This window comes from Alligator mississippiensis, chromosome 7 (assembly GCF_030867095.1).
Source record: "Alligator mississippiensis isolate rAllMis1 chromosome 7, rAllMis1, whole genome shotgun sequence".
Taxonomy (NCBI): domain Eukaryota; kingdom Metazoa; phylum Chordata; order Crocodylia; family Alligatoridae; genus Alligator; species Alligator mississippiensis.
The window spans coordinates 51,820,517-51,847,824 of NC_081830.1; the positions used below are offsets into that span (position 1 = coordinate 51,820,517).

The 27,308-nt window shown below is 44.0% G+C and overlaps 1 protein-coding gene and 1 long non-coding RNA gene across 6 annotated transcripts in view; one reads left to right on the forward strand and one right to left on the reverse strand.

Moving 5' to 3' along the window:
- The first annotated feature begins 1,272 nt into the window (after positions 1-1,272).
- On the forward strand, positions 1,273-27,057 carry LOC109284213 (uncharacterized). Its single transcript, XR_002091582.2, has 4 exons — positions 1,273-1,346; positions 9,749-9,796; positions 25,488-25,563; positions 26,972-27,057. It is a non-coding gene; the product is annotated as an uncharacterized LOC109284213 (long non-coding RNA).
- DOCK10 (dedicator of cytokinesis 10) overlaps positions 7,239-27,308 on the reverse strand; it is a 275,097-nt gene continuing 255,027 nt past the window's right edge. For all 5 annotated transcript variants that reach the window (XM_059730950.1, XM_059730949.1, XM_019491796.2 and 2 more), the window contains 4 exons: positions 25,595-25,785; positions 24,737-24,837; positions 24,285-24,423; positions 7,239-17,084 (listed from right to left, as the gene is read on the reverse strand). In XM_059730950.1, coding sequence (XP_059586933.1) covers positions 16,965-17,084; positions 24,285-24,423; positions 24,737-24,837; positions 25,595-25,785 — 551 coding nt within the window. In that variant the 3' untranslated portion in view covers positions 7,239-16,964. The remainder of the gene's footprint in view (positions 17,085-24,284; positions 24,424-24,736; positions 24,838-25,594; positions 25,786-27,308) is intronic.

Sequence of the window (27,308 nt, forward strand, 5' to 3'; positions counted from 1 at the left end):
TATGTTACTATTCTACAAGCCATGTCTTAAGAATCAAGGTTGACTTGATTATACAGAGATTAACAGAAGGGCGCTGAATTGTTTCTTTGCCTTACACAGGCTCCATGTCACATTCTGGTCATGTCTATATATTCAACATACTTGGGAAATCTTATGCTGGATGACCTGTGGCTGGTACTTCTTAATACCAGTATTGAAATTAGGTGGAATGGCTGGACTATTTTACCATACCCACCAGTCCCCCTCCAACCAGCTGCATGTCACCTTTCACCTTCCTCAAAAACAGTTAAGAAGCTTGGAACAGCCATTCCTCCATGTACCTCCCTCCCCTATGAATAGTGCATGTAATCCTTAAAACTGGTAACTTCTGTCAGTGATAAAGTCTGCACATCTTGTGCCCAGTGTTTTTCTCACAAGATAAAGAAAAACTAGGAAGACAAGGAAGAGTAAGTTAGCAATAGTGACAATATGGAGAAGCAGATAAAGGTTTAGGCATTTACTGGTACTTGTGGCTTATAATCACATGGATGGAGCAGTAACTTACTGGAAAGTATGGCAGGTAGAAGAGCACATGTCCAAAATACTATTATTAATCTGAGGGTTTTGTTGTTAAATTAGTAGAAGTAATAGGTATAGTTTGGACTGGTAAATTTTTCACCCTTTGCACTCAGCTGATTTAGCCCAGGGTAAACTTATTAGCTCAAACAGGAAACACAAGTTATTTGAATGATAGTTTTCACTTATTGCTCTTTTGTGTGCTTAATGCTCTTGTTCCAAATCTTGCTCAGTCTTCTTTTGAATAAGACTTTTCCTTTCTACCTCACCTACAGAGGATTCCTACAATCACATAAGGAAAACTCCAAGGGAAATATCTTTGGCACTACTTGTAGTCAGGACCACAAGGACTGAGAAATCATTGACCCATATTTAGGACTCACCATGATATAATGATTAACTGCAATGGAGTTAAGAAGAGATTTATTTGGTGTAGCATGCTTAAAGCCAGTTCTTTTATAGTAATGGCACTTCTGTGTGGGGCAGATTAGAAAAGTGACCACAGAGCCCTGAGGTTCTCCTTCTCAATTAGAAGTTGTTTTTATCTTAATCATATAAATTTTTAATGTTTTAACCAAAAATCCAAACAAAGACCCTCCCCCACCATAGGACACTAACACTTCTCTCGAAACGCTTCTCCTTAAGAATACCCCAGGGGTTTCATTTTAACTCGTGAGTCAAAGTTCATTTATTTCTGTGATCATTTTGTTGCAAAGTGAGAGATTCAGGTGCATATCATAAGTAGCAGAGTACAGCAAACTCCCTTTGGGATACTCAGAGAACGTATCACTGTAAGTCAAATACTTTATATTTGATTTTCAAAATAGATCATTCATCTTAAATATTCAGCTTTATATGTTAGTAGAAGTGTTCCTTTAAGCAGGCGGGTGATATTAGTTTAAAAATCCAAACAACTGAGACAAAAGCTTATACAAAAGCAGATTTCAGCACATGTAGGGCTACATTTTTCAAATTTCTAAAAATACACATTTTCAGAAGATACATGTGGATGCAATTCCACATTTCTAGTCACAAATTTGGGCATATAAATACCCAAAGCAGCTGTACAAATCTAGGCAATGTGCATTTTTGTGGGCCTCTAACACAGGAGTGGTCAATACTAGCTCCAAAAAGATAAGTAAAAATGAAATGTTAAACAACACCACGCACATACACCTAGAGCTGTCACTGCTGATACAATTTAGCATCCCATTCCTCCCTTTGGAGAGTATCTAGAAAAAAATCCCTTTTCAGATCAACATTGTGTTGCCAAAGTAATGTCTTTCTAGTGAATGTTAAGATATAATTACCCTGTAAGGAATGATTCCTATTAAACTTTTAATGTATCTTCTTATAATTGAAATTTAAGCCTTTGGTTGTGGTTGGGTGTCATTGAAGATGTGATTAAACATAAAATATGTATGAGACTTAACTCCTTTAGGGGTGTTAGGGTAGCATCAACTAAGTACAAAGCATAAATAATTTCTCTGTACCTTAACAAAGTTTCTTTCAAGTCTTCCTGGTGTAGATATATTTCTTTTCTCAGATAAAAGAGCACCTCCTACACTGACTGTATTTGCCAGGCTAAAGAAAAGCAGCTTTTACTCGTTTCCAAATGGAGGCTTTGCACCTTTTTTCTTTCCCTTCCTGCTGGGGCATAGACCCATGCATAACTTTGAAGGAAGCAGAGACTATCAATATGGAGCATTCTTCACTTTCCTCTTCAGACACTTCTTTCTATACTGGTGATAGGTGGGAGAGGCAAGGGAGGGATGTGTACATTTCTGTGTCTTCTCTGGGATCAGGGGATGTAGCTACCCAGGAGATATGGCTTTTCTTGGCTTCTGACAACTCAAACGACTCTCCTCAGCTAGATACCACCTCCTCACAACAGGAGCTAACTCCAGGCGACTGAGTAGTGCAGTGTGGGGGTAGGCAGGGACATAGGTGCAGGATTATGAATGCTACTGTGAGGGACATGAGCATGCAACTATGTAACTGCCTCCTATATAGAACTTGTGTTAAAAGACAGTAAGGGAGAGAATCTGATAAGCTCTGCTGGGCAGTGACTGTAGATCTGGGGACCAAAACTGCCTGTACATTTTTTTCTTGGCATTGATGATCAAAGTTGTTTGACAATGGGTAGGAAAGGAAAGCACTAATGGAAGCTTCTTGGCAGTTCTTCACAAATGTAGATGTTAGGAAGGTAACTGTCAATGCTGGTTGCAGGCCTGCTGGTGACTAATCAGTCCAATTGCAGAGAGGCAAATCCTGCTGCAATGGTTACACTTGTATGCCTGATTGCTGCTAGATGAGGGCTTATCTTTCCTCCTACTCCTCTTCTCCTTGATGCAGGCCCTGTGCTGACTTTCAAAGAAGGCTGTTGCCTTCTGATTTGGAGCCACCAAGCATCCCAATCTGCAGCCTGTGTTTCCCACAGCTTGTGGTTAATACTGCAGGCAGAAAAGGACCTCTTCAGAGTGTCCTTGGAAGTGCTTGGATGGGGCCCCACTATTGCATTTCCCCATCATCAGTTTCTCATACAGCACAGCCTTTGGAAGGCAGTTGTCATCCATGTGGGCTACGTGGCCTGCCCACCAGAGCTGAGTCTGCAGAATAATTGCCTCAATACTGGTGGTATTGGCTCTTTGTAGCACCTCCACATTGGTGACAATTCTACCAGCAGATCTTGAGAATGGTGCAGAGGCAGTGCGGATGAAAGTGCTCAAGGAGGTGTACATTGCAGCATTAGAAGACCCATGACTCAGCACCATACAGTAGGGTAAACAAAAACTCTGTACGCCTTGGCTTTGGGCTGTGCCTGTAGGCTGTGACTATTCCAGACTTGCTTGTGAAGTCTGCCGAAGGCACTGTTAGCTTTTGAGAGTCTGTTGTCTACCTCCTTGTCAATCATGGCATCATACAAGGTGACACTCCTGCAGGTAGGTGAACTGCTTGACAGCATTTAGCACAGTCTCTTCAATAGTCATCTTCAGTGGCACATAAGCTTGGCATGGAGCTGGCTGATAAAGAACTTCAGTCTTCCTCAGGCTGATGGTAAGTCCGCAGAGTTGTGCTGTAGTAGCAAAGCAAGTGGTCATGTGCTGCAGATCGTGTTGGGTATGGGCTACCAGGGCACAATCATCTGCAAGCAGAAATTCACAGATGAACTGTTGTGAGGTCTTTGTGTAAGCCTGTAGCTGTCTGAGGTTGAAGAGGTTTCAGTCTGCCTGGAAGCAGATGTAAACACCTTCCTCACCTTCCCTAAGATTGTCTGATGCTTGATGCAGCATCATGGCAAAGAAAATTGTAAACAAAGTAGGTGAGCGTACACAGTCTTGCTTAACTCCACTGGAGATCAGGAAGGGACCTGAGAGGTTGCTGTTGTACTTGACTTGTCCATGCTGACTGTCATGGAGTTGCCTGACTATGGTGAGGAACTTAGGTGGGCAACCAAGCTTCTTGAGACTCTTCTAGAGGCGTTTCAGCATATGGTGTCAAATGCTTCAGTAAGGTCTATGAAAGTGATATACAACCTCTTGTTCTGCTCTCAGCACTTTTCCTGTATTTGTCTGAGCACAAATACCATATCTATCATGCCTCTGTTTGCTCTGAAGCCACATTGGCTCTCCCGGAGGACCTCTTCTGCTATGGTAGGCACCAACCTGTTGAGGAGGATTCTAGCTAGAAACTTCCTGGAGATGGACAGAAGGGTGATCCCTCAGTAGTTGGAACAGTCTGACTTGTTGCCTTTATTCTTGCACAGGGTGACAATTACAACACCACACAGATTTTGTGGAATTTTCCCCTGCTCCCAGTAGGCTATAAAGAGTTCATGAAGCTTGAAGTGTAGGGTGAGACTGCTGTATTTCAGGGCTTCAGGTGGAATTCCATCAATTCCAGGGGCTTTGTCGCTTTTTATCTGGTTGAGAGCAGTGAAGGCTTCTTCCAATGTAGAATGCTCAACTATTTCCTCCTTAACAGGCAGTTGCTTGACTTGGTTGATGGCAGACTCATGTACTGTGCATTCAGTGTGAAAGAGAGTTTGGAAGTGCTCAGACCATCGATCCATGACAGTCTTGTCAATGTGTAGGATCTAGCTGTCAGAGCTTCTCAGTGGGCTTTGGATCAGGAAGCTGGGGCCATAGGCAGATTTCAGGGCTTTGTAGAAGCTTCTGGTGTCTTCATTATCAGAATATAGTTGCATTCTTTCTGCAGGAAGATTAGTCCATTATTCATTTTGGATGTCACGCAGTTTCCGCTGAAGGGTGTTACATGCCTGGCGGTAAGCCACCTTTTTCTCTTGGCTAGTTGGCTGTACTAGAAGGGCTTTCTGTGCTAGATAGCCACTGCCAATTCTTGCTTTAAAATCACCCAGAATGATGATCTATCTTTGGATGGTATTTTCCGGATGAGATCATGGAGGTCAGTATAAAACTTCAGTTTGCCAACAGTATCTGCCAGAAGGGTTGGTAGTGCCATGATAATGGTGCCATGCTGCTGGTCATGCAAAGGAAGACATAGGTCTATGATGCAGTCAGAGAGATGGATTGGTAAGTTTTGTAGCCTAGAAGCAATGGAGTTCCTTATCATGAAGCCAACACCTGAGAGGCACTTCTCCATCTCCATTTACCTGACCAGTAGAAGGTGTAACCAGCACTGTGTTCTATTAGGCTGCCTTGTTTTAGGAAGTGAACCTTACTCAGGGCTGCTATGTCAATGTCCAGCCTAGCTAGCTCATGGGCAACCCAGGCTGAGCATCACTGAGGATGGCTGTTATCTTTAGAGTTCAGCATTGTATGTATATTCCACCATGCAAGATGCAGAGGTTTACTTTTTTTCCTGCCTTCTGAGCTGGGGGTTCAAGTTTTCATTTTCCTTGTCATTGTAATTTGACTGCTTTGAAGATGCCCGCTAACCATGGTGAGCCAGCTGGATGGTAGGGAGATGAACGTTTCTTTAGGCCACCTTTTCTAGGCCCTTCACCTATTTAGGAGTAAGCAGTGCTATCCTTCAAAAAGGCTGCTCTGATGCTCAGGGTGCTGCCGAGTGATGATGTTATCTCCGGATCATCATCAGTACGGCCTGTACTCCTGAGGTGTCTGCATGCAAGACTGGGACTGTGGCTTCCAGTGTCATCTTACACCTACCGTTTTTGCCCTGCCTCTGGTATTGTAGGGCTTGAGGGGCTTGTTTCCTTCCTGCCGGCGCATGAAGTTTTAAAATGGCGTGTGGTTTGTGCTGACTGGCCCCACTCTTCAGGCCTGAAACTCATGTGCCATGGCCTGGCAAACTAGGATGGCAGCAGAGAGATCTCTAGGCTGTAGGTTTGGTTTTGGAGTATCCTTCTCCTAGGTGGATTGCTGAAAGGGCTAAAGAGGTCCACCTGCCCTAGTTATTTGGGTTGTGTTGCTATTTGTCTGGAACTTCATTTTTGACCTTGCTGCCACGGGAGACCCTACCAGGAAAAAATTCCAAACAATATTGCTCTCAGAATCATCGGGACACGTAAGACTCTCCACCATGACAAGGTTGTGATCCAGGGAGAGGGCTGATGGAAGCTAAAAGTATATGAAATACAACGCTATACACATTCTGCTCTTCCCTCTTATGAGCACTGTATAATGGATGAGAGGATGGCTGAAGTGATATTACCATACATGCGGAAGAAATCCTGCCTTTTCACAGATGACTGATTAAAGATCTGAAACTAGAATGATTAAGCTGATGGGCAAATGCATCCCAAGTCTTTTGCTATATGGAATAAATGATATATACCAGTCCTTAGTTAAAGGAAATACACCACTTCTCACTCCCCTAAAAAGAATTAAATTAATTTGGATATGTTAATTAAGGAAATTAGCTAAGTATATATAGATGAAATATGCCTTGTGTCAGCAGTTGAGATAGAACTGGAAACTCTATAGTTCATCATTATTATCCTTCTGTGTGCTCAGAGGACTAGTTTTGATGTGTTACATTTGGGATCTGATAGACTTGGAGGGCTCTGAGCAGGTGGTTTATCCAAGGAATCATTCTACCAAGAGTCTGAAGGGCTTTTATCTTAAAGTCTTGTCCTCCATCCTCAACACAGTACTCCTAGGTGACCTCTTCTCAAGATACATCCTCTCAAGTGCTTGGTTTGCAGATCTGCAGCTGATGAAGGAAGAGGGAAGATGGTTACAGCACTGGTAGCAAGTGTAGTGGCAAAATCTACAGAACGAGATTGCATTCAAGTTTTTGAAATTCTTATGTCATAGATGGGTGGCGTACAAAGAGGATTGCAGTCTGAACACAACTGCAAGCTTCCCGCATGATGCAGAGTAGGACAAATCCACCATTTGAGCTCTGGTATCTGCCCTAACTTATTTCTTGGGTTTAGGAACAATTTCAGGTCCATGAAACATCTTCACAGTGAGACAGCATCATTTTATCTTGTCAAGGAAAAGTGTGTTTTGATATGCCCCATTGTACTCCACATAATAGCAGCTGCCTTGCTTTCAGAGTAGGGGTGCTTATATATAAAACCCTTGGCAGGCAGCACTACCCATGGCCGTGTCCAGATGTTCAGGACCTGGAGTGCCAGGTAGCTTTACCCTTGCTCAGCTCACCCAGGAGTGGCCAGAGGCTCCCTGAGAGGAGGGGCTCCCTTTTACAATGGAGAGACTTTGCGGACTCAGGAGTAACTATATGCAGAATTTAATAATATGCAGGGAATAATTATAATATACAAACAAACATTAATTGATATAAAAGGTTTAAAATACTCTATTTACAATACAAGGGTGAGTTTATACAAAAATAGCAGTTAATAACTATTTACACTTAAGAGCTGATCAAGTTGACAGATAAAACGCTAATAACTGATACACTATGCTAAATATTCATTATAGTACTGCCCTAATTAATTATTCACAACTAATAAACATTTACCCTGACTTATGCCCAATGGTTGGAGGGAGTGGCAGTCCCTCGCTCCTCTCATCATGCCCTTTGAGGGATCCAGCTGTCTCAGGCTTTCCCATGTAGGTCCATGTGGCTTGTAGTCTGCAGTGCACTCTGCACACCCAGGGACCCCGTGGCCTTTGAATACTCAGGCTGTGTGCTATGGACACTTACCACCACATGGACTAGAAATGCCTAGAGTGCCTTGAAACTTCCACTGAGCTCTCTGGCTGTGCACCCTCAATCCCTTTTCCCGAGTTGTTACCTCACACCTGGGCCAGAACTTCTCTTCCCTTTGGTTTTACTTCCCCCTGTTTCAAAGCACTCACCCACAGACAGGCCACGCACCAGCTCTGGTCTCACTCCCCCTTTAGGCACACTAAGGCTTTCCCTCAGGTCATGCCTCCCTGGGTCTTAGACCACACAGGCATCCGGGGAACTTTCCCTTGCTGGTGTCTCTTTCTACCAAGCTGACACAGTTCTGCCACAGTCCTTTCGCCGGCTGCTCACACCGGGGGTTTATTGCACTATTTTACCGACCTCGCTAGGGGCTCCCCAGGGGTTTGTCCCCACCCAAAGGAATTTGTGAAGCTGGCTCATGAACTCCAAGGGCTTGTTCTAGGAGTCTGCTCTCTCCTGCTCAAACCTCAGGAGCTCCACTGGCCTCCTGCCCACTCACAAAGACTTTAGCATGCACCCACAGGGTGGGACCATGCTGCAGGCTCTCCCCAACCCTCTTCGCTCAGTGCACACCTCTTACTACCACCACTGGGGGGCAGGGAGACACCCAGATTTAAGGGGAGCCTGCCCAGCCAATGCCTGGGCTGGAATTTTCCCAGCCTCCCTAACTGATTTTTGAATCTTGAATCCCTCTGCTGGGGATAATACTGGACATCAAGTATAGCATCCCGATTGGGACAAATTGATGGTCGTTCCTGGTAGGTGTCCCTGCTGGGAACATCTTCAAGTATTCAGGCAGAGCCCGATGTAGGACACTCTGAAGGTAAGTGCCCCTCAAACTGCCTGTTACATACACGTGACAAAATTGGCCATTTAAGTAGTTCAATTGCCCTTTTTAATCATTTAAATGGTGTTATTGTTTAGACCTGCAGCAGTGTATTACATTTTAATTTCATCATGTTGTATACGTGTGGTGGCGTATTTCACTTTTAATGACTTTGTTATGTAGCAAAGTAAAACACATGCCATGTATTTCAGTTTGCTATGTAACAAATTGTGGCAATGCATCCGGAGAAGGTGGCAGGGATGGTTCATGGTGTGCTGGAAGCCCAGGCATGGTCAGGGAAGCTCAGGCTTGGTGGGCTTCCAGCTCCCCGTGCAATGCTCCTGCTGCCTTCTCTGGCCACCAGCATACCCAGCCATTCCCCTGCTGTCTTCCCGCACTCCCCCAGCGGCAAACCTGCCCATTTATGGATGGTACCAGGCAATGAGAAGGTGGTAAGGATGGTGCATGAGGTGCTAGAAGCCCACCAAGCCCAAGCTTCCCCATGCCTAGGCACCATTGGATTGGGCTGGGTGCTGCCTGCAACCTGGGGCAGCACCTGGGAATTGGAAAGACTTTTCTGACATGGGTAGACCACCTCTACCTGAAGCACACTGGCTAATTGTGGCAACCAGTTGTCTACAGGGTAACACCTTTACCCTTCTTTTTTACTCTACTATATTCTTGAAATCTCCTTTCTGTTTATGGTTTTGCTCTGACTTTCCTTCCTTTTACTTAGGGAGAATAATCTTTCATGGTTCTGTCTTTTTGTTAGGACTCTAAACATTTCAGATGTCACTGTGCAGTGGGTTTCCTGGATTCAAGGATTTGGTTCCCGAAGTAAGAGGAAGGAAAGTCAGAACAAAAGCATAAACAGAAAGGAAATTTCAAGAATATAGTACGGTAAAAAGGGTAAAGGTGCCACCCTGTAGACAACTCATTGCCACAGTTGGCTACAGTGTGTTTCACATACAGGTGGTCTACCCATGTCAGAAAAGTCAGGCAGACAAGGCCCATGGAGGGCTGGGACAAGGCTGGGACCCAGAAGCCAGGTCCAGTACAGTAGGCCTAGACTACAAGAACCACACATGAAGGCTGAGAAAAAAGGCTGTGCGGCCTTAGTGGCTCACAGGATGAATGCTGGGCCTTGGATGGGAAGCAGCAGCAGTTCACTGTTGCCCTTGTTTCCCCTCTTGCTGGGCAGGTCTCTGGGCTGCATGTGGCTTCCTTTTTATTATTTTTCAGATGGATGCAATCCCTTGGGCCATGCCCCATAAGGATTCCAAAAGAGAGGTATGTAACTGTGGTGCTCTATAGCCGAAGGGCTGGGCTTTGGGGCTGGGAGAGGAAATAGCATGAGGTCAAGGTCTGACCACTAGCATGCTCCGACCAGTACCCCATGCTCCTCATCCATGTGGGTATGAATGACATGACTCAGAGCAATCCTGGCTGGGTCATGAGTGACTACAGGGCTCTGGGGGCTGGGCTCAGAGGGTTGGGGCACAGGTAGTTTTCTCTTCAATCCTTCCAGTTACGGGTCCCAGGCACAGGAGGGAGAGACGTATTGAAGAACTCAACAGAAGACTGTGGTGTTGGTGCCATTGCAAAGGCTTCAGATTCTTTGATCACAGTCCACAATTCGGAGAGAGGCAGTGGTTTGTTGGGAAGGGACAGCCTCCATCACACTCTGATGGGAAAGAAGGTCTTCTCGGCCAGAATGGCTGACCTGCTTGACAGGGCTTTAAACTAAGATCACTGGGGAACAGGCAGACAATTACTAGTGCAAGCCCTGGAAGTGAAAACCACAGAATCAGCAAGTCAGATAACACAAAGGAACTCACTCCTACCCTAGGCCAAGGATGGGACACTTATAAGAGGATAGGGAACCCCATGGCTTCCGATTCCAGGCTTAGCTGCCTGTATATAAATGCCAGGAGCAAGGGAAACAAAGGGGAAGAACTGGCTCTTCTGCTAAGCAAAAATGACTATGATCTCATAGGGATAACGGAGACCTGGTTGGATTCCACCTATGACTGGACCACAGGTATTGATGGCTATGCCTTATACAGGAGGGATCATGTTGCGAGGAAAGGTTGGGGGTGTAGCTCTCTACGTGAAGGAGCAGTACATTTCCCTACGAGCAGCAACTGGCACCCAAGGAGGATGCCTTGAGACTCTCTGGGTTAGAATATGGGGAGAATGTGGTGAAGGGGATATAACTGTAGGAGTCTATTACAGACCTCCGAACCAGGAAGAACTTGACCACGGATTCACTATGGAACTGGCAGAGGCTGCATGCTCTCGGTGCATGGTCATCATGGGCGACTTCAACCACCCTAACATCTCATGGGAAGCGTATTTAGCTAAATCTGATTGGTCGTGAAGCTTCCTCACTTGCACTGATGAGCTCTATTTGACTCAAGGAGTCTACGGGCTAACAAGAGGTAAGGCACTGCTGGATCTGGTACTGGCCAAAGGGGATGATCTAGTCAGCGACCTGAGGATCGAAGGGAAGCTTGGTGACATGATCATGAGTTGATCACTTTTTCTATCCATTGCAAAGCTGGCAAATCAGTCAGCAATGCAGAAATCCTGGACTTTAGGAAAGCTGACTTTCACAAGCTCAGGAGATTGGTTGTTGAGGCCCTGAGAGACCATGATCCAACAGGGAGGGGAGTCCACAATAAGTGGTCATTCCTTAAGGACGTCATCCTCAAAGCACAAGGGAAGTCCATTCCAGCCCATAGGAAAGGTAGCAAAAGAGCTGGGAGACCCCCCCCGGCTCAGTAGTGAACTCATGGACCTTCTGAATCTGTAAAGAGAAGCTTATAAGGGATGGAAGTCGGGAACTACCACCAAGGAGGATTATGCAGCACTAGCCTGCATCTGTAGGGAACAGACCAGAAAAGCCAAGGCTGAAACCGAACTCAAACTGGCTACAGGAATCAAGGACAATAAAAAGTCCTTCTTCAAATATGTGGGAAGTCAGAAGGAAAACAAGGGCAACATCAGACCCTTGCTAAACCAAATGGGGCAACTCACAACCAAGACCCAGGAGAAAGCTAATCTCCTCAATGATTACTTTGCATTGGTTTTCCACCAACCCAAGGAGATCACCCTGCCTGACAGGATGCAGGACTACCAGGGTAAGGGTGATCATACACCTATAATTGGTGAAGATCTTGTAAGGGAACAGCTTGAGGGGCTGGACATCCACAAGTCAGCTGGTCCAGATGGAATGTACCCAAGAGTGCTAAAAGAGTTGGCTGACGTCATAGCATAACCAATGGTGAGGATATTTGAGAACTCCTGGTGCTCAGGAGAGGTTCTTGAAGATTGGAAGAGGGCCAATGTGGTGCTTATCTTCAAGAAAGGAAGGAAGGAAGATCCAGGGAACTACAGGCCAATCAGCTTGACCTCAATCCCTGGAAAGAGCTTAGAAAAAAATGAAAGAAATCATCAACAACAGGCTAATGGATGGCAACGTTCTGAGAAAGAGCCAACATGGCTTCATTGCAGGTAGGTCTTGCCTGACCAACCTCATTTCCTTCTATGACCAGGTGATGCATCACCTGGACAAAAGAGAAGAGGTTGATGCCATATATTTATATTTCAAAAAAGCCTTTGACTTGATCTCCCATTATGTCCTTATGGTAAAATTGGGGAACTGTGGCCTTGACAAACTTATGGTCTGATGGCTGGGAAACTGGCTCCATGGTCAGACCCAGAGAGTGACAGTCAATGGAACCGAGTCAACATGGTACATGGTGATCAGTGGTATCCCCCAGGGCTCAGTTCTTGGACCAGTACTCTTTAATATATTCATAAATGATCTGGATTTGGGTATCAGAAGCAGACTGGCTAAGTTCACAGATGACACCACATTATGGGGAAGTGTGGTCACACTAGAGGATAGCATGGCAATTCAGGCTGACCTGGACAGGCTTGCAAGGTGGGCAGATCAAAACCTGATGACATTCAACATGAAGAAATGCAAGGTGCTCCACCTTGGGAGAAGAAAACTCGTGCTATACTTATAGGCTTGACACTGCTACACTCACTAGCACAATGACTGAAAGAGACTTGGGGGTCATGATTGATCACAAGATGAACATGAGCCACCAATGAGATGCCACAGCTGGCAAAGCAAATAAAACTCTGGCTTGCATCTACTAATGCATCTCAAGCAAGAGCCAAGAAAGAGTCGTGGTAGATGGGTCGGTCTCGACCTGGAAGGGTGTGGGTAGTGGGGTCCCGCAGGGTTCGGTCCTTGGACCGATACTCTTTAATGTCTTCATCAGCGACTTGGACGAGGGAGTGAAATGTACTCTGTCCAAGTTTGCAGATGACACAAAGCTATGGGGAGAAGTGGACACGCCGGAGGGCAGGGAACAGCTGCAGGCAGACCTGGATAGGTTGCACAAGTGGGCAGAAAACAACAGGATGCAGTTCAACAAGGAGAAATGCAAAGTGCTGCACCTAGGGAGGAAAAATGTCCAGCACACCTACAGCCTAGGGAATGACCTGCTGGGTGGCACAGAGGTGGAAAGGGATCTTGGAGTCCTAGTGGACTCCAAGATGAACATGAGCTGGCAGTGTGACAAAGCCATCAGAAAAGCCAATGGCACTTTATCGTGCATCAGCAGATGCATGACAAATAGGTCCAGGGAGGTGATACTTCCCCTCTATCGGGCGCTGGTCAGACCGCAGTTGGAGTACTGCGTGCAATTCTGGGCGCCACACTTCAACAAGGATGCGGATAACCTGGAGAGGGTACAGCGAAGGGCAACTCGTATGGTCAAGGGCCTGCAGACCAAGCCCTACGAGGAGAGACTAGAGAAACTGGATCTTTTCAGCCTCCGCAAGAGAAGGTTGAGAGGCAACCTTGTGGCTGCCTATAAGTTCATCACAGGGGCACAGAAGGGTATTGGTGAGTATTTATTCACCAAGGCGCCCCCGGGGGTTACAAGAAATAATGGCCACAAGCTAGCAGAGAGCAGATTTAGATTGGACATTACGAAGAACTTCTTCACAGTTCGAGTGGCCAAGGTCTGGAACGGGCTCCCAAGGGAGGTGGTGCTCTCCCCTGCCCTGGGGGTCTTCAAGAGGAGGTTAGACGAGTATCTAGCTGGGGTCATCTAGACCCAGCACTCTTTCCTGCTTATGCAGGGGGTCGGACTTGATGATCTATTGAGGTCCCTTCCGACCCTAACATCTATGAATCTATGAATCTATGAAAGAAGTCATCCTCACACTTTACTCGGTCTTGGTGGGGCTACAGCTGCAGTACTGCATCCAATTCTGGGCTTCATACTTTAGAAAGGATGTGGAGAACCTTGAGAGAGTTCAGAGGAGAGCCACGTGCATGATTAGAGGCATGGGACTCTTCAGCCTGGAGAAGTGAAGGCTCAGGGGTGACTTGGTGGCAGCCTATAAGTATCTAAGGGGTGTGCATCAGGAACTGGGAGAATGTCTGTTCACCAGGGCACCATAAGGGAAGACAAGGTCTAATGGTCACAAACTGCTGGAAGACCGTTTTAGACTGGACATAAGGAAAAACTTCTTTACCGTCTGAGTCTCCAGAGTAGAATAGACTCCCCGCAGAAGAGGTACAAGCACCTACTCTGGATACCTTTATGAAATGCTTGGATGCTTATCTTGCTGGGATGATCTGACCCCAGCTGACTTCCTGCCTCTTGGGCAGGACCTAATGATCTCATGAGGTCCCTTCCAGCCCTAATAGCTATAAAATCTATGAAGGCTGCCCTTATCCCTGTCTTGCTAGACAGAGGCTCTTGCTCTGGTCTTTGATGAAAGAATAGCTCAGGCTGTCTCGTGAGGCAACCTGACTAGCTGCACAGATCAGAGTCACAAAGTAGCAGGGCTTGTTCCCCATCCCTAAACCCACTTGGGGATTCAGGATGGAGCCAGACCCATGATTCCAGGCCTTGCTTTAATCTGAGAGGTTGGAGTGTCTATAACTATGGGTGATGGGGTCTGGGCAGAACCTTACTGGGCTCTGAGCAACACCCACTTCCTTGCAAGTCTGTCAGTGCAAGCAGTAGTGGAGTGGGAGTGAGGCCACAGCAATTGCAGCCACATCCCAGTAGTCAGCTTGCTGGCCTCCTGCATCCAAGATGCTTTGCTGCCTGGATTAGAGGCCCTCTGTCTGCACACTTGTTTTCTATGTTTTGGGGACAGCCTCAATTCCTCAAGCCATACTGCATAGGGAGGCTGAGAGAGGTGAGTGTGACCCTTGATACTCTATAGCTCAGGGGCTGGGAAAAGAGTTCAAGGCTGCAAAGCATAGCTCAGAGAAATCACATTAATATTTAAAGAATGTAAAAATTCACTGTACTAGAGCATATAGATGATTGAGTTCAGGATCCTGAGGAAAGGAAGGATGGAGAGCAGCAGAATAAGGACCCTGGACTTCAGAAAAGCAGATTTTGACTTGCTCAGGGAGGTCATGGGTAGGATCCCCTGCAAAGCCAGTCTGAGAGAGAGAGGAATCCAGGAGGGCTGGCTGTACTTTAAAGAAGCTTTACTGACAGTGCAGGAACAAACTATCCCAATATGCAGGAAGACTAGCAAGTATGGCAGAAGACCAGCTTGGCTTGGCTTAGCAGTAAACTAAATTCAGTAAACTCTTCAGTAAACTAAATCACAAAAAAGAAGCTTATAAAAAGTGGAAACTTGGACAAATAACTAGGGAGGAGTACAAGAATATTGCATGGGCATGCAGGGATGAAGTCAGGAAGGCCAAAGTGCAACTGGAATTTCAGCTAGCAAAGGATGTGAAGGGTAACGAAAAAGTTTTCTACAAGTATGTCGGTAACAAGGGGAAGATCAGGGGAAGTGTGGGTCCTTTACTGAACGCAGGGGGCAAACTAGTGACAGAGGATGTAGAAAATGCTGAGGTACTCAATGCTTTTTTACCTCAGTCTTCACAGACAAGGTCAGCTCCCAGACTACTGCACCTGGCAGCACAGTTTGAGGAGGAGATGAGCAGCCAACAGTGGTGAAAGAACAAGTTCTGAACTATTTAGAAGAGCTGGACCTTGAAGTTATAGTGGACAATAAGCTGAATATGGGCCAACAGGGCGCCCTTGTTGCCAAGAAAGCTAACAGAACACTGGGCTGCCTTGGTGGTGTACTGGGCTGTCCTGTCCAGTAGGGCAAGGAAGTGATTCTTTGCCTCTACTCAGAGCACTGGTGAAGCCACATCTGGAGTATTGTGTCCAGTTTTGGGCCCCCCACTACAGAAAGGATGTGGAAAAATTGAAGAGAGTCCAGTGGAGGGCAACATAAATGGTGAGGGGGCTGGGGCACATGACTTCTGAGGAGAGGCTGAGGGAACTGGGCTTATTTAGTCTAGAGAAGAGAAGACGGAGAGGGGATTTGATAGCAGCCTTCAACTACCTGAAGGGGGGTTACAAAGACAATGGAGCTCGACTGTTCTCAGTGGTGGCAGATGGCAGAACAAGAATGGTCTCAAGTTGCAGTAAGAAATTTAGGTTAGATATTAGGAAGAATTTTCTCAGTAGGAGGGTCATAAAACATTGGAACAGGTTACCCAGAGAGGTTGTGGAGTCTCCATCCTTGGATGTTTTTAAGATCTGGCTAGACAAAACCTTGGCTGGGATGATCTAGTTGGGAATGGTCCTGCTTTCAGCAGGGGGTAGAACTACATGACCTCCTGAGGTCCCTTCCAACCCTAATTTTCTATGATTCTATATTTTAGGGATGAAGGGAAAACTAAAGGAGCATAGAAGCTGCAAATTGTCAGGAAATTGTGAAAAATGGTATAAAAATCTAGCTCCCCACATTACCAGTGTGGGCCACACTCAACAAAGTACAGTATTTAGAATCCAAGGGACTCTAGAGATTGTTCTACTAGTGCCATTCCTTGTGGAGAAGGTCTTTTGTAACTGTCAGAATGGTACACACAAAGGTGTATGACACTCGGATCCTTGCCAATATGCAAAGCACAGAAGATACTGCAATGAACTAATGCATTGAACTAAAAAAAATCTTTCTAGACTTTTGTACACATACACAAATATTTTAATATAATGGTATCTGAAATGTTATCCACATTATTAGTACTATCATAATTATTAACTAAAAAGATATTCTTTTAAATTCTGTAAAAATGACATATTTTACACATCCTCTATTTACAATTGCAATTTACTTAAATGTTATAAAACATTCAACTTTACCTTTAAAATATACCAGGACTCAGTATTAGATATATTATTATTGACTGCAAACTTAGGGTTTGCTGTGGAACTAAACATTCAATGGATATCAAGCTAGCAATTTAAAAAAAATATAATCGCTATCAAGATATCCAATAAATTAAAACCATATTGCATGATCCATTGTCATGTTCATGAACCTTTTTTTAAAAGAATAAAGTTCTACAGAGGTCTGGATAATGTCATTGATGTTTTGGTCAAGCTTCAGGATTTGAAGGCATTAGCGCTCCTGGCACAAGTGTGTTTGTCCTAGAGATGGCTCGTGAATAAGTTCGCTCCATTCCTTGCTGTTTTGCTGGATCCTCCTTGTATGTAATCTTTGAAAGAGAATAAATATATAAAAGAAATAGATTAAAGCAAATCATATCCTCTGAATAATTTAGACATTTTAAAACTCTTTTCAAGAATTTAATATTTTTGGTTCATTAAACAAAATGTTATTGATTTGGAAAACTTGATAGAAGGAGCTTTTATACTAGAGAATTAACTTGGGGCCCCACGTCTTGCTGTCCTATCACCCTCACTCTCCATCAAGAGGTTCATTTAGGAAAAGACCCAGGGTGAGGTCCTTGGTTGGGATTCTCAGTATCAATGTTTTACACTATGTCAACCAACAGACCATACATTTCTCTAAACAATAATTTTGCAATAGTATTCTCAACTAGAATTACACAGTTAACTATCTTTCATAAACAAGTTAATGTTTATTGTATTATATGCAATGTTATGCTTAGGGGACACTGTCCTACAACTAGATCCACTTGTACCCACCCAGAAACCTAAAAATTAGTATAGGGTTACAGGGTTTCAGAGATTCCCTTGTTGGCAGGATCAAGGCTAATATTATACAATACAAATATAGGGACACATAGACAGACACTGAAAAAAGACAACTACACAAGTGAGGAAGATATAACTGCTTTTTTTCACAAGTAAAGTGCATGTACATGGCACCATGCTACATACCAGCAAAGATACCCAAGTTTGCTCTGAACAAGTAGAACTAATGTTATGGACCATTACATGATCATGGCTATACTACCACCCAAGAAGGCTCAGGCATCTCTGCATGACAAAAATGTTTTTAATCCCAGTAATATTTACCTTTGACATTTATAAGGATGGTAAAAGAAAGTTTGTCATCTTCTAAGAAAGACTACACAAAGAAATTTTAGTTGAAATATTCACTTCCAAAACTAATAGCATGAACATTATTTTGACACTATATTGAAAAGTATGGATGACAATGGAAAACCTTCTTCTTGATGCTCTCCACGTATAATCCCATGCAGTTCTTAACCAGTCCTTTTCATCTGCCAACCTCCAACTGCTTTAGTAATGGAGATTATTACCATTTAATGCATAGGGTAACAGTGGCACATAAAGTGGGGATTGACTTGCTCAAGGCCAATTGGCAGGCCAGTGGTGGGTCTTACAGTGATTCCAAAAGACATTTTGGCTTGGGCTCTGGCAGGCCTCAAAGGAAAGGAGCTCTCAAGCTGAAGAGTGACTTCTGAAAACAATCCCCCATGTGTTTTTGGTTTTTGGCCAAGTAAATTTGGCAGACCAATGATACTTGCAGGTGGTTGTTCTTGGTTTAGGGATCTTCGGAATCATGATGGAGCATAAAGGAGAAAGTACCCTTAGGTACATAGGACCTGGGCCATTTAGGGTATTACAGATCAAGACAAGCACCCTGAGTTATGCCTGGAAAGGTTCTGGAAGTCCTTGCAGGCTCTGGAGCACTGAAATGGGCCTAGAACCCAGGTTGTCTATAGTTCAATACAGGGAGACACAAGGTCCTACCATCTCTAAGTTTTCATTGCCAATAATTCACTTTAGAGGCTGTCTTTAAAATAAATAGATTGGGCAGCTCTTATGCTGAACATGTCAGAATTTTTTCCTACACTGCATATCCACATTAAAATAATCTGGAAGAATCCTCCAAGGTTCATTTTCTTGGTAGAAAAACTTACTCAGAGCTGCATGTACAAACATTTGAATGCCGAAGCCCTAAAAAGTGGACAGCTTGCAGTGCTGACGCTATGCAGCCAGGGGGGCCCTACACACACATCTCAGCATGCTCCACAGGCTCCTTTAGTCTGCATGACAACAGATGACAACAGTGCACAGGGCAGCATGGACTGGCAGCCCATTGCCAATGGACAGTCTGTGTTTCCCTGCAGTACGTGTGGAAATTGTGAAGGGTCTCTGTTCTGCTTCCTGCTGGAGCAGCAGAGTCCAGTGAGCAACAAACTGTGTGCATGATGGTGGCGGTGGGGGAGGGGGAGGGGAGGGTAAAGAAGGGATGCTGGAGGACTATGTTCTCTTCTGAGAGAAGCAGCATGTACAGACATTTGCTCTCCCAGGAGAAACTCCCCAGGGACTGATTTAACCCTGATTGTTCCCAGGTTATTTTTCTTCTGCAGTGGCCATTTTTACTCTGGGAGTAAAAGCCTGAACAACTGTATGCTTGTGGTTTATCCTGGGAGAGCACCAACTCCTAGGAGAATCCAAATGTTTGCACCAGGTCCTAATCTCCTCCTGGTAACTTAATTTGTTATTTGGGCATCTGCTACCATTCTGTCCCAAAGGAACAGTGATCTTCTGGCACAAGAGTGGAAACGGACATTTTGGCCTGCAGAGTGGATAATTTTACAAGCAAACATGCTGTGGGACACCGAATGCCAAGCTTGTAAAGAGAAGATTCTGGACAGACAATAAGTGCTGTGCACTTTGCAAGCCTTTCCTGCTGCACCTGAATATTTCTCCCTAAAAACTTATTTGGCTAGGCTATTAATGTGCTGCAGGCTATGACATTTGCCACCTTTTTTATTTCACTCAGCTGTCATCATGACAAAAATAGCCTGGTCACTTTTACAATTTAGTATGTTCAGTTGTGGTTTCTGGTCCTCATGAACTAGCCCACTGGCATATTTGGCATCATAAGAATGCAAGGAGATATTTAAATGCAACAGATTTATTGAACTGATTCTCTGTCCTCCTTTCTTTTTCTTAAATCTGAGTGTTGTGCTCAAAGCTAGATGACAATTGCTCTATACACAGGGTGGTCCAAAATCTGTCTCCCAGTGAAGTCAGTGACAGCATAACCATTACAAATTAAAATTAAAACAAACTTCACATAGTGATTAAACAACAGGGACAGGAGAATTTCACTGAGGGGAAAAGTGGCTACTATAATATTTCCTTTACTTGATAACTCATAGCTTTGTCTTCTTTTCTCCTTGTCTATTTCTGATGGCACAGCATAGGTGTTGTGCCAGTGTTACTCCTTCTCATTACGTCTGGGTTCTAGAGGAATCATAGAGCTTTGCTAGAGGAAGGGAAGAGAAGAGGATCCCAGGCTCCCCCTCTATCTTCATTGTCTTGCTCACCATCTCCTCCCTCTACCCTTGAACTCCAACCCCTCTTTAAACACAAAGTCACTGCCTATTATCTAAGAGGGAAGTAGGCAGCTGCCTCTTTACCAGGGTTTCTGATCAGTTAACCAATAGCGAAACGAGTTATCACCTTTTCAGGACTCAAACGTACTGCCTGTGAATGAACTTTCAGTGCTAGGGCAACAGAATACACAATACTGCTTTTAAAGGTGTTTTATTCTCCTGTGCAGCCCCCAAATTGCACAGGATGCATATTCTGCCAGCCACCAGCACCTGCAGTGCAGCACCTGCTATCTGGCAAGGAAATCAGAGGACAGTTCCTGACTAGTAATTTGGTATTAGCAGTTTATCATCTTGGATCCCCACAGCCACAAGCTAAGGTTGTTGACTTCTGCTAAGCCCCAAGATCCTAGCAGTCCAGGAATCTTTAGCCTCAAGGTTGCTCCTGAATCCAGACTGCACAAGTAGCATGTCTTGTTTTTTTTAACCCTGAATAGACTTATAGGACACTTAAATGAACATATAATGTAGGTAAAACAGAATCAGCAGGAAAGAGTATGTCACTTTAAAGGAAATTATAGACATAAGAAAAAAAAAACGAACATACCACTTTTGGCTATAGTACTGAGGGAAATGTTAGACAGGGAAGGAGAGAAACTGTATAAGCATGGACCATGATAGAGCTGGCAGAAAAAAAGAGAAAAGCATACATGATGAAAGAGTCATTATCAGTAGGTATGCACACTAATCAGTCTGGAATACAACAATGAGAAGGACATAGACCATAATGTCAGAGGCAAGGATTTTTGTGCATCTTTTATTGGACCAGCTGTATAGGTAAAAGGGATATAGATAAGCTTGTGGTTACCCAATACCATTCCTTAGGTCTCTGAGGGTGAAGTTACATGTTACACTTGGACCACATGAAAGGCACTTAAAATGCCAACATACATGGGTTCAGACAGAAGTACAGCTCCCAGCTGTGACTCAGAATGATTTTTGCAAAGTGTTCTGAGTTACAACATTACCCCAGACCAAACAGAAGTTCACTGTTGGTTCCAGGGGAGAGGGGAACCTAGTTGTGACTGGGAGCCTGAAGCCAGGTTCCCAAAGGAAGGGCCAGGGTCTCTGCCAGTGCTTGCTGTTTTCAGAATGGGAAGGGGAAAGGCAGTGGAGGCAGCTTGTTCTTGGGGATCCCCAGCTAGTGCTGAAGGGTGGGGTGGGTGAATTGGAGCCCCCGCCTCGGGGGGGGGGGGGAAGGGCTGAAAAGACACCAGTCTGAACTCCCTCTGCTCCCTCCCACTCTGAAAACAACTGGCTTGGAGCTGGCAGATACAAGTTACAAAAGATGCTACATTTTGTTATATTTGTATCTGATACCTCATGCAATGACAGGTCAGATTTTCGCTGAATCAGCCATTTTTAAGCTGTTTGCAGCTGTGCACTTGTGTTTGGTCACAGCTATAAACTGATTTCTGCGGCCAGATCAGGTGAAAATTGTCACTTCTGTCTGCACCTCATGTGTTACAGGTTATCAACAGGTGCTAATTGCCCTCTAGGCATCTTAAAAATTATGCCACTTTAGGTGAGGACATTTGAGCCCTGCTGCCCAGCTTAAGTTCCTTTAGTGTCAGGCTGCTGCCCTGAGATAAAACAACCAATCTTCAGTCTTCCAGTATCCCAGAAGTCACTGCTTCTAGGATTTAGGTGGACTACCTATCCTCCCTGACTCATAAGCCGTGGATTGACAGCTGGGACAGTCTAGCAGTAGTGGCTGAAAGAGGGAGGATCAGGGGATGAGAGGACAAGGAAGGGAGAAGAAGGAAGGAAAAGGGGGATGGGGTGGATGGGGAGCTGCTGGGCAGTTGCTGGGGGAGAGGGGCTGGCAGGTAAGCAGGCAGCCATGTGGCCTAGAGGAGGTACTCTAACTGGATCTGGAGGTGTGGAGGTGTTGGGTCCCAAACTGTGACACATGGGGGCAGTGTGGGCTGCAGGGAACCCAAAAACAGGCAGGGGGGCTCCCCGCTGCTGTCGCTGTCCCTGCCACTCTGGGCTGAGCACTGCCCCCAGCTAGTCCCTGTTAGTCTGGGAGCAGGCAAGAACTGGGAATACACCTTCCCAGCTGCTGCTGCTCTCATGCTGAGCACAGCCCCTGGAGTAGAAGGGGGGCTTCTCTCACTCAGGCAACAGCACTGGCAGCTGCAGGGGAGCAGGGTATTGGGAACCAGGTAAGAGCTCCATGGGGAGGGTGGAGGTGACTGCCAGGGGGCAATAAGGGTGCTGCTGGAGAGCTCCCAGCCATGCCTCTTTCCACCAGCCACTCAAGTACCCCAGTGGCAAGTCTGAGCAGTGCAGGTCAGAGAAAGCATTACCCCTTAACATGCAACTGCTCAAATAATGATCTCACTTTAATACCACTCAAGTTTAGTGTGTCTTAATTGTAACATATAACAACACCCCGAGAAAAAAAGCAGACACAGCTTATGCTATAGAGCAGGTAGAACAAAGACTTATATAAAACTTCATATGTACATAAAAACACAGGATATAAGAGACACTGTCAGATAAATAACAGACAAGAGAAATATAGTACAAAGGATATATAAACTCTGATTATACAGACACTGGTAATTATATACACTAAGTAACTATACAAATGGTGCTTAAGTGTAAAATCAGGCCATTTCACACACAAAGTGGTTATTTGCAAATGAAAATGTTCTAGGTGTAATTTAGGGCTGTCTACACACAGATCATCAGAAAAATAATATATTGGGTTTATACATGCACTTTAACTAACTTGGTATAAGACTGTATTCAATCACCATTTCAGACATAAGCTAAATCAAAATATGGCACTCTTGTTTCAGAGGAAGAAAGGCTGTGTACAGACACAGCATGGAAATAACTAAGGGTACAAATTAAAATCCTTTTGGGGAGCTTGTGCAGAGGCATAGCTAAGTACTTCAGTGCCCTGGGTAGAGCAGAGTGAAGAGTAGGGATGTTGGAGGGGAAGGTGAAGGATGCTTTAAGCAAGTCTTAGCTCACCCAGACACTCAAGGACCCCAGCTGTTGCTGCTAGATATGGGGTCACTGCACCCTGGCTAGAGCAGCTGACCTGGCAGAGGCCCAGAGGTGCTACTGCTTCTGAGCAGACTCCACACGCAGTAACGTTAGCAACTGCTGCAGCATGGCTTCCTGCAGTCATTCTGGCACTGCCTCTAAATCTGCCCCCATACCCTGCTTGTACCTCCCTTAGTTATGCTACTCTGGTCACCTGTATTCCAGTCTGCTGTTAAAAGCTGCATTGGTGCTTAGTTATTGCTCCCTGCGATTACAGGTGAAGGTTTAAAATGGCAATTTTGGGGAGTCCTTTTGGTTAACAATAGACTGTAAGCACAGGGGGCTGAACGCAATGGCCCTTTGTGGTCCTATGTTCCTATATTTGTCAAGAGGCAAGGATTTTTTGGGGGGATGATTTCTTTTATTGGACCAACTGCATAGTTGGGATAGTTAGACAAACTTTTGAATGCAAGACTTATCTTTGTCAGCATTCCCAAGGATAAAGGAAGTCAAGTTTCAACAGACTTTATCTTGCTGCACTATATCAAAAATTATTTTCACATTCTGAATACTCGATATAAATATTAACTATACAGACAGTTCCTCCAGTTATAAAAATCTAGCATTAAAAGCAAAGTACAATTATATTTAGAGAATCATCTCACAGCTGTAGATTGAATCAAATAAAATGAAGTGGAGAGTTCATTGTGATCCTAGCTTATCTAGTTACTTTTAGATATCTCTAGATATCAGTCTTCCTCCAGTCTAAGAAGTATTTGTTAACTTCACAATATGTATTAGCAAGGCTGGCACAAATGTCAAGTCTTTGTTCATGAGAGTTTATGTATAATACAGGTAGGATTACACATCAGGATCAAGCTGTATGAGCAAGTTTACATAATGATTGTTTCATTATTCTTGGCTCTAGTCAGTGCTTTTAGTATTTCACTGTATTTCAAAGTCCCTGAAGTTAATTTTATTTGTTCATCACTGGAAAAGCAATTATATACCCCAGTCATCATCATCACCAAGGGTTAAAACAAAGCCTCTCACCTGCTCATTCATGACTAGAGAGAGCTCACTGAGCATATCCTTATAATGAGACTTCATTTCTTCCTGGTATTCTAACTGATCATCTTTAATAAGACGTTCGTTAACTTCAAGAGCATGCCCACATGCTTCTGCAAACTGCCTGTAAACACATACATGAAAGAATTTCTATGAAAAAAATGTTTTGTAAAAAAACAGTATGCAGCTTAACCAATGTTATAAACCATGAGGGCCAAATCATAGAGCTTTGCTGTAAATCGGTAGGGCTACTCAGGTTAATGCGACTGTCTCAGAATTCAATAGAAGTTTTGCCTAAGAAGAAAGATGAAATATGTGACTTTGTAGGCATAATCTGGTTCGTGTCAGAAATGCTGTCTGATTTAATGTCATATTCCTTTCTTTTTCTCATCAATTTGCATTAGCCAAAGGAGGAAGAGTCTAACTTTAAAGTTTACCTGAAGATTTCTTTCAGGAGTTTGACTTGGTTATCAGGATACTTCTTAGCATTTGTTTCTTCAAGAAAAGCTCGAGCATATGCCATTGGTCCTGCATTGATCTGTAGAAGAAAAAAATTGAGATTAGGGTACAGAAGAACATAGCTGGACTGTGGTTTATAACACACTTTCTTTTTAAGGCTCATGTTCATTTTTTGTGACAGTGAGTAGAACCACAGTGTTTCCTAATTGATCTCACAGATGAAAAAACAAGGGGTTTTGTTCCTCATTTTATATTCTAAAAATCTGCACAGCACAAAGCAGGATCAGGGGGGAGCAGGGGAGGGTGTATGTCTACAACATTGGACTGTGGGTCAGATCCCTGGCTGGTTTAAATTGTAAAGTTCTGTTGAAAAGAAGAATGCTGTAGTGATTTAAAGTTGCTGAAGACTGAAACCTGTGTTTGACTCTCACTGGCTAGATGAGTCTTGTAGAATGCTTCATATTCAAAGAGTGAGAGGATTTTGACAAACATAAAAGGGAAATGTTTCACTATTGCTAAACACGCTCCTCTCTTCAATCCTCTAGGTAATTGTCTATTAAGAAATATTTGAGTACTCATCTAAGTGGTTGGCTTTAGGTTAATCTGACTCAAAATTGTCAGGTTAGAAAGAGCTTAAAATTTATCAGGACGGACAATTACAGCTGCCTTGCCAGGCATCAATCCAACACCCAATGAGGTCAATGTGAATCTCTCTATTGTGTCCAACAGGCATTGGAACAGGCTGCAAAACTTTTGGAGTGCACACTGCAGGTCTGGAACTGTAAAACAGGTTAAGATCTAAAGAGTGAGTACAAGCATAATTGAGCTGCTGTTACCTTTACACTGACACTTCCTTGAAGCTTGAGTTGAAGTCTAATCATGTCCACTTCTTCCATTGTGCAAAGCTGATTAAGTTCTGAAACTTTTTTGGACATCTCATCAATCGCTACTTCAATAGGGTTCAGTTCTGTGCTTGTTTGGCTTATAACTTGAATGCGCTTCTTCACATAAGGAAATAAGTGACTGGCTGCTCAAAAACAAATGTAAAACATTCAGAGAAATCCCCCCACCACAAACTGCTAATTAAAGAGGCAGAAGTAGTGAGTCTAGGCTGTTTCAGGCCACCTTGACTATTTCATTTTACAAACATCTTTGCTGACCCAAGTAAATTGACACATCTAATCACCACATACGTACAGTGGGTCCAAACAGAATTTTTGATGCAACTGTTATTAACAAATCACTCTATTCTGAATCATAGCACTGTTCATTGTGTAGTTTTTCACATCCTTATAGTATAAGACTCTACACTTTAAGATTTTGAAATTCACACATTTCTGTGCTGTGTTAAGGCCCTCATCAGTTCACAAGCCTAAGTTTAACTTGGAGTACCTCCACAGACCCACTGAATTCGATTAGAATACACCCATGCTGAAGGCATGTGCCTTAATGCTTTGTTGAACTAATGCCTCATTCTCCTACAAAGCATAATTTTCATGCTTCTAGCTTTGACCTGGTTCCATCCCCAGTCAAGATTTACAGAGCCAATGTTCCTTTTGTAGGTTGAAACAGACCCCCAACACTCGAATCAGTGGACTATACTTGCTCTGATTACCTGGTGGTTTTACCCCAATTTAGTGTGCTTTTGCTGCTGCTCCTTTTCATTGCTGCACTAGTTTTCTTTTTGTAGCCTCTAGACATTTCATTTTTACAGCTATAACTTATACAAGTGTAAAATCTTATAAAATGCATTATATGGCAAGTACTTGTACACACTGGGTATGTCTACACATTCATGAATGTGCCATAGTTACTGTGCATTAAGTTTAATACTTGTATAACCAAGTACTAAATTAATGCGCAGTAACTGGAACTACTGTGCAGTAGCACCAGCACACGACTTTTTAGTGATTCTAACTGTGCAGTAGCCTAATACTACTGCACAGTAGTGCATTAGCATTGTTTTTGCCCTGCACACTACTGCACAGTAAAAGTAGGCTACTGTGCAGTTAGCGTCTTGTGTAGACACCCCATTGTTTCCAAGAAAACAAGATGATGCAGTGAATGGACAAGGAGAAATGGATGAGGGTGGGTAGATTGGGAAAAAGGATAATGTTCCTGCCAGCAGCAGGGAACTGAGGCTGGCTCAGTGCTAACATAGCTATTTCATATAAAAGATGCTATGTGTCAGGTATTCTTTTCTCCCTCCGCAGGACAAAAATTGAGGTGATTTAAGTCAGTTCTGTAAGAAGGTTTCTCAATTTGACCCTTTGGGGAAATACAGACACTCCAATCAGCAGTGATCTAAATTCTCTGTCATTCTGGAGCCGTTTCCTGGAATATCAGCATCTCTGTTCATATCTACCCATGAAAACAAAGCTTCTCAAATGATATTCAGAAATCTCTTAGAGACACAGCTAAAATTTCAGCTATGTCAATTTTCTGTAGTCATGTCATGGATCCTCTATCACTTTTTTTTAAGAAGAGAATTTAATTATGATAAAGAGCTAACCATTTAGCATCTCAGTTTAATTCAACAGGAATTGACAC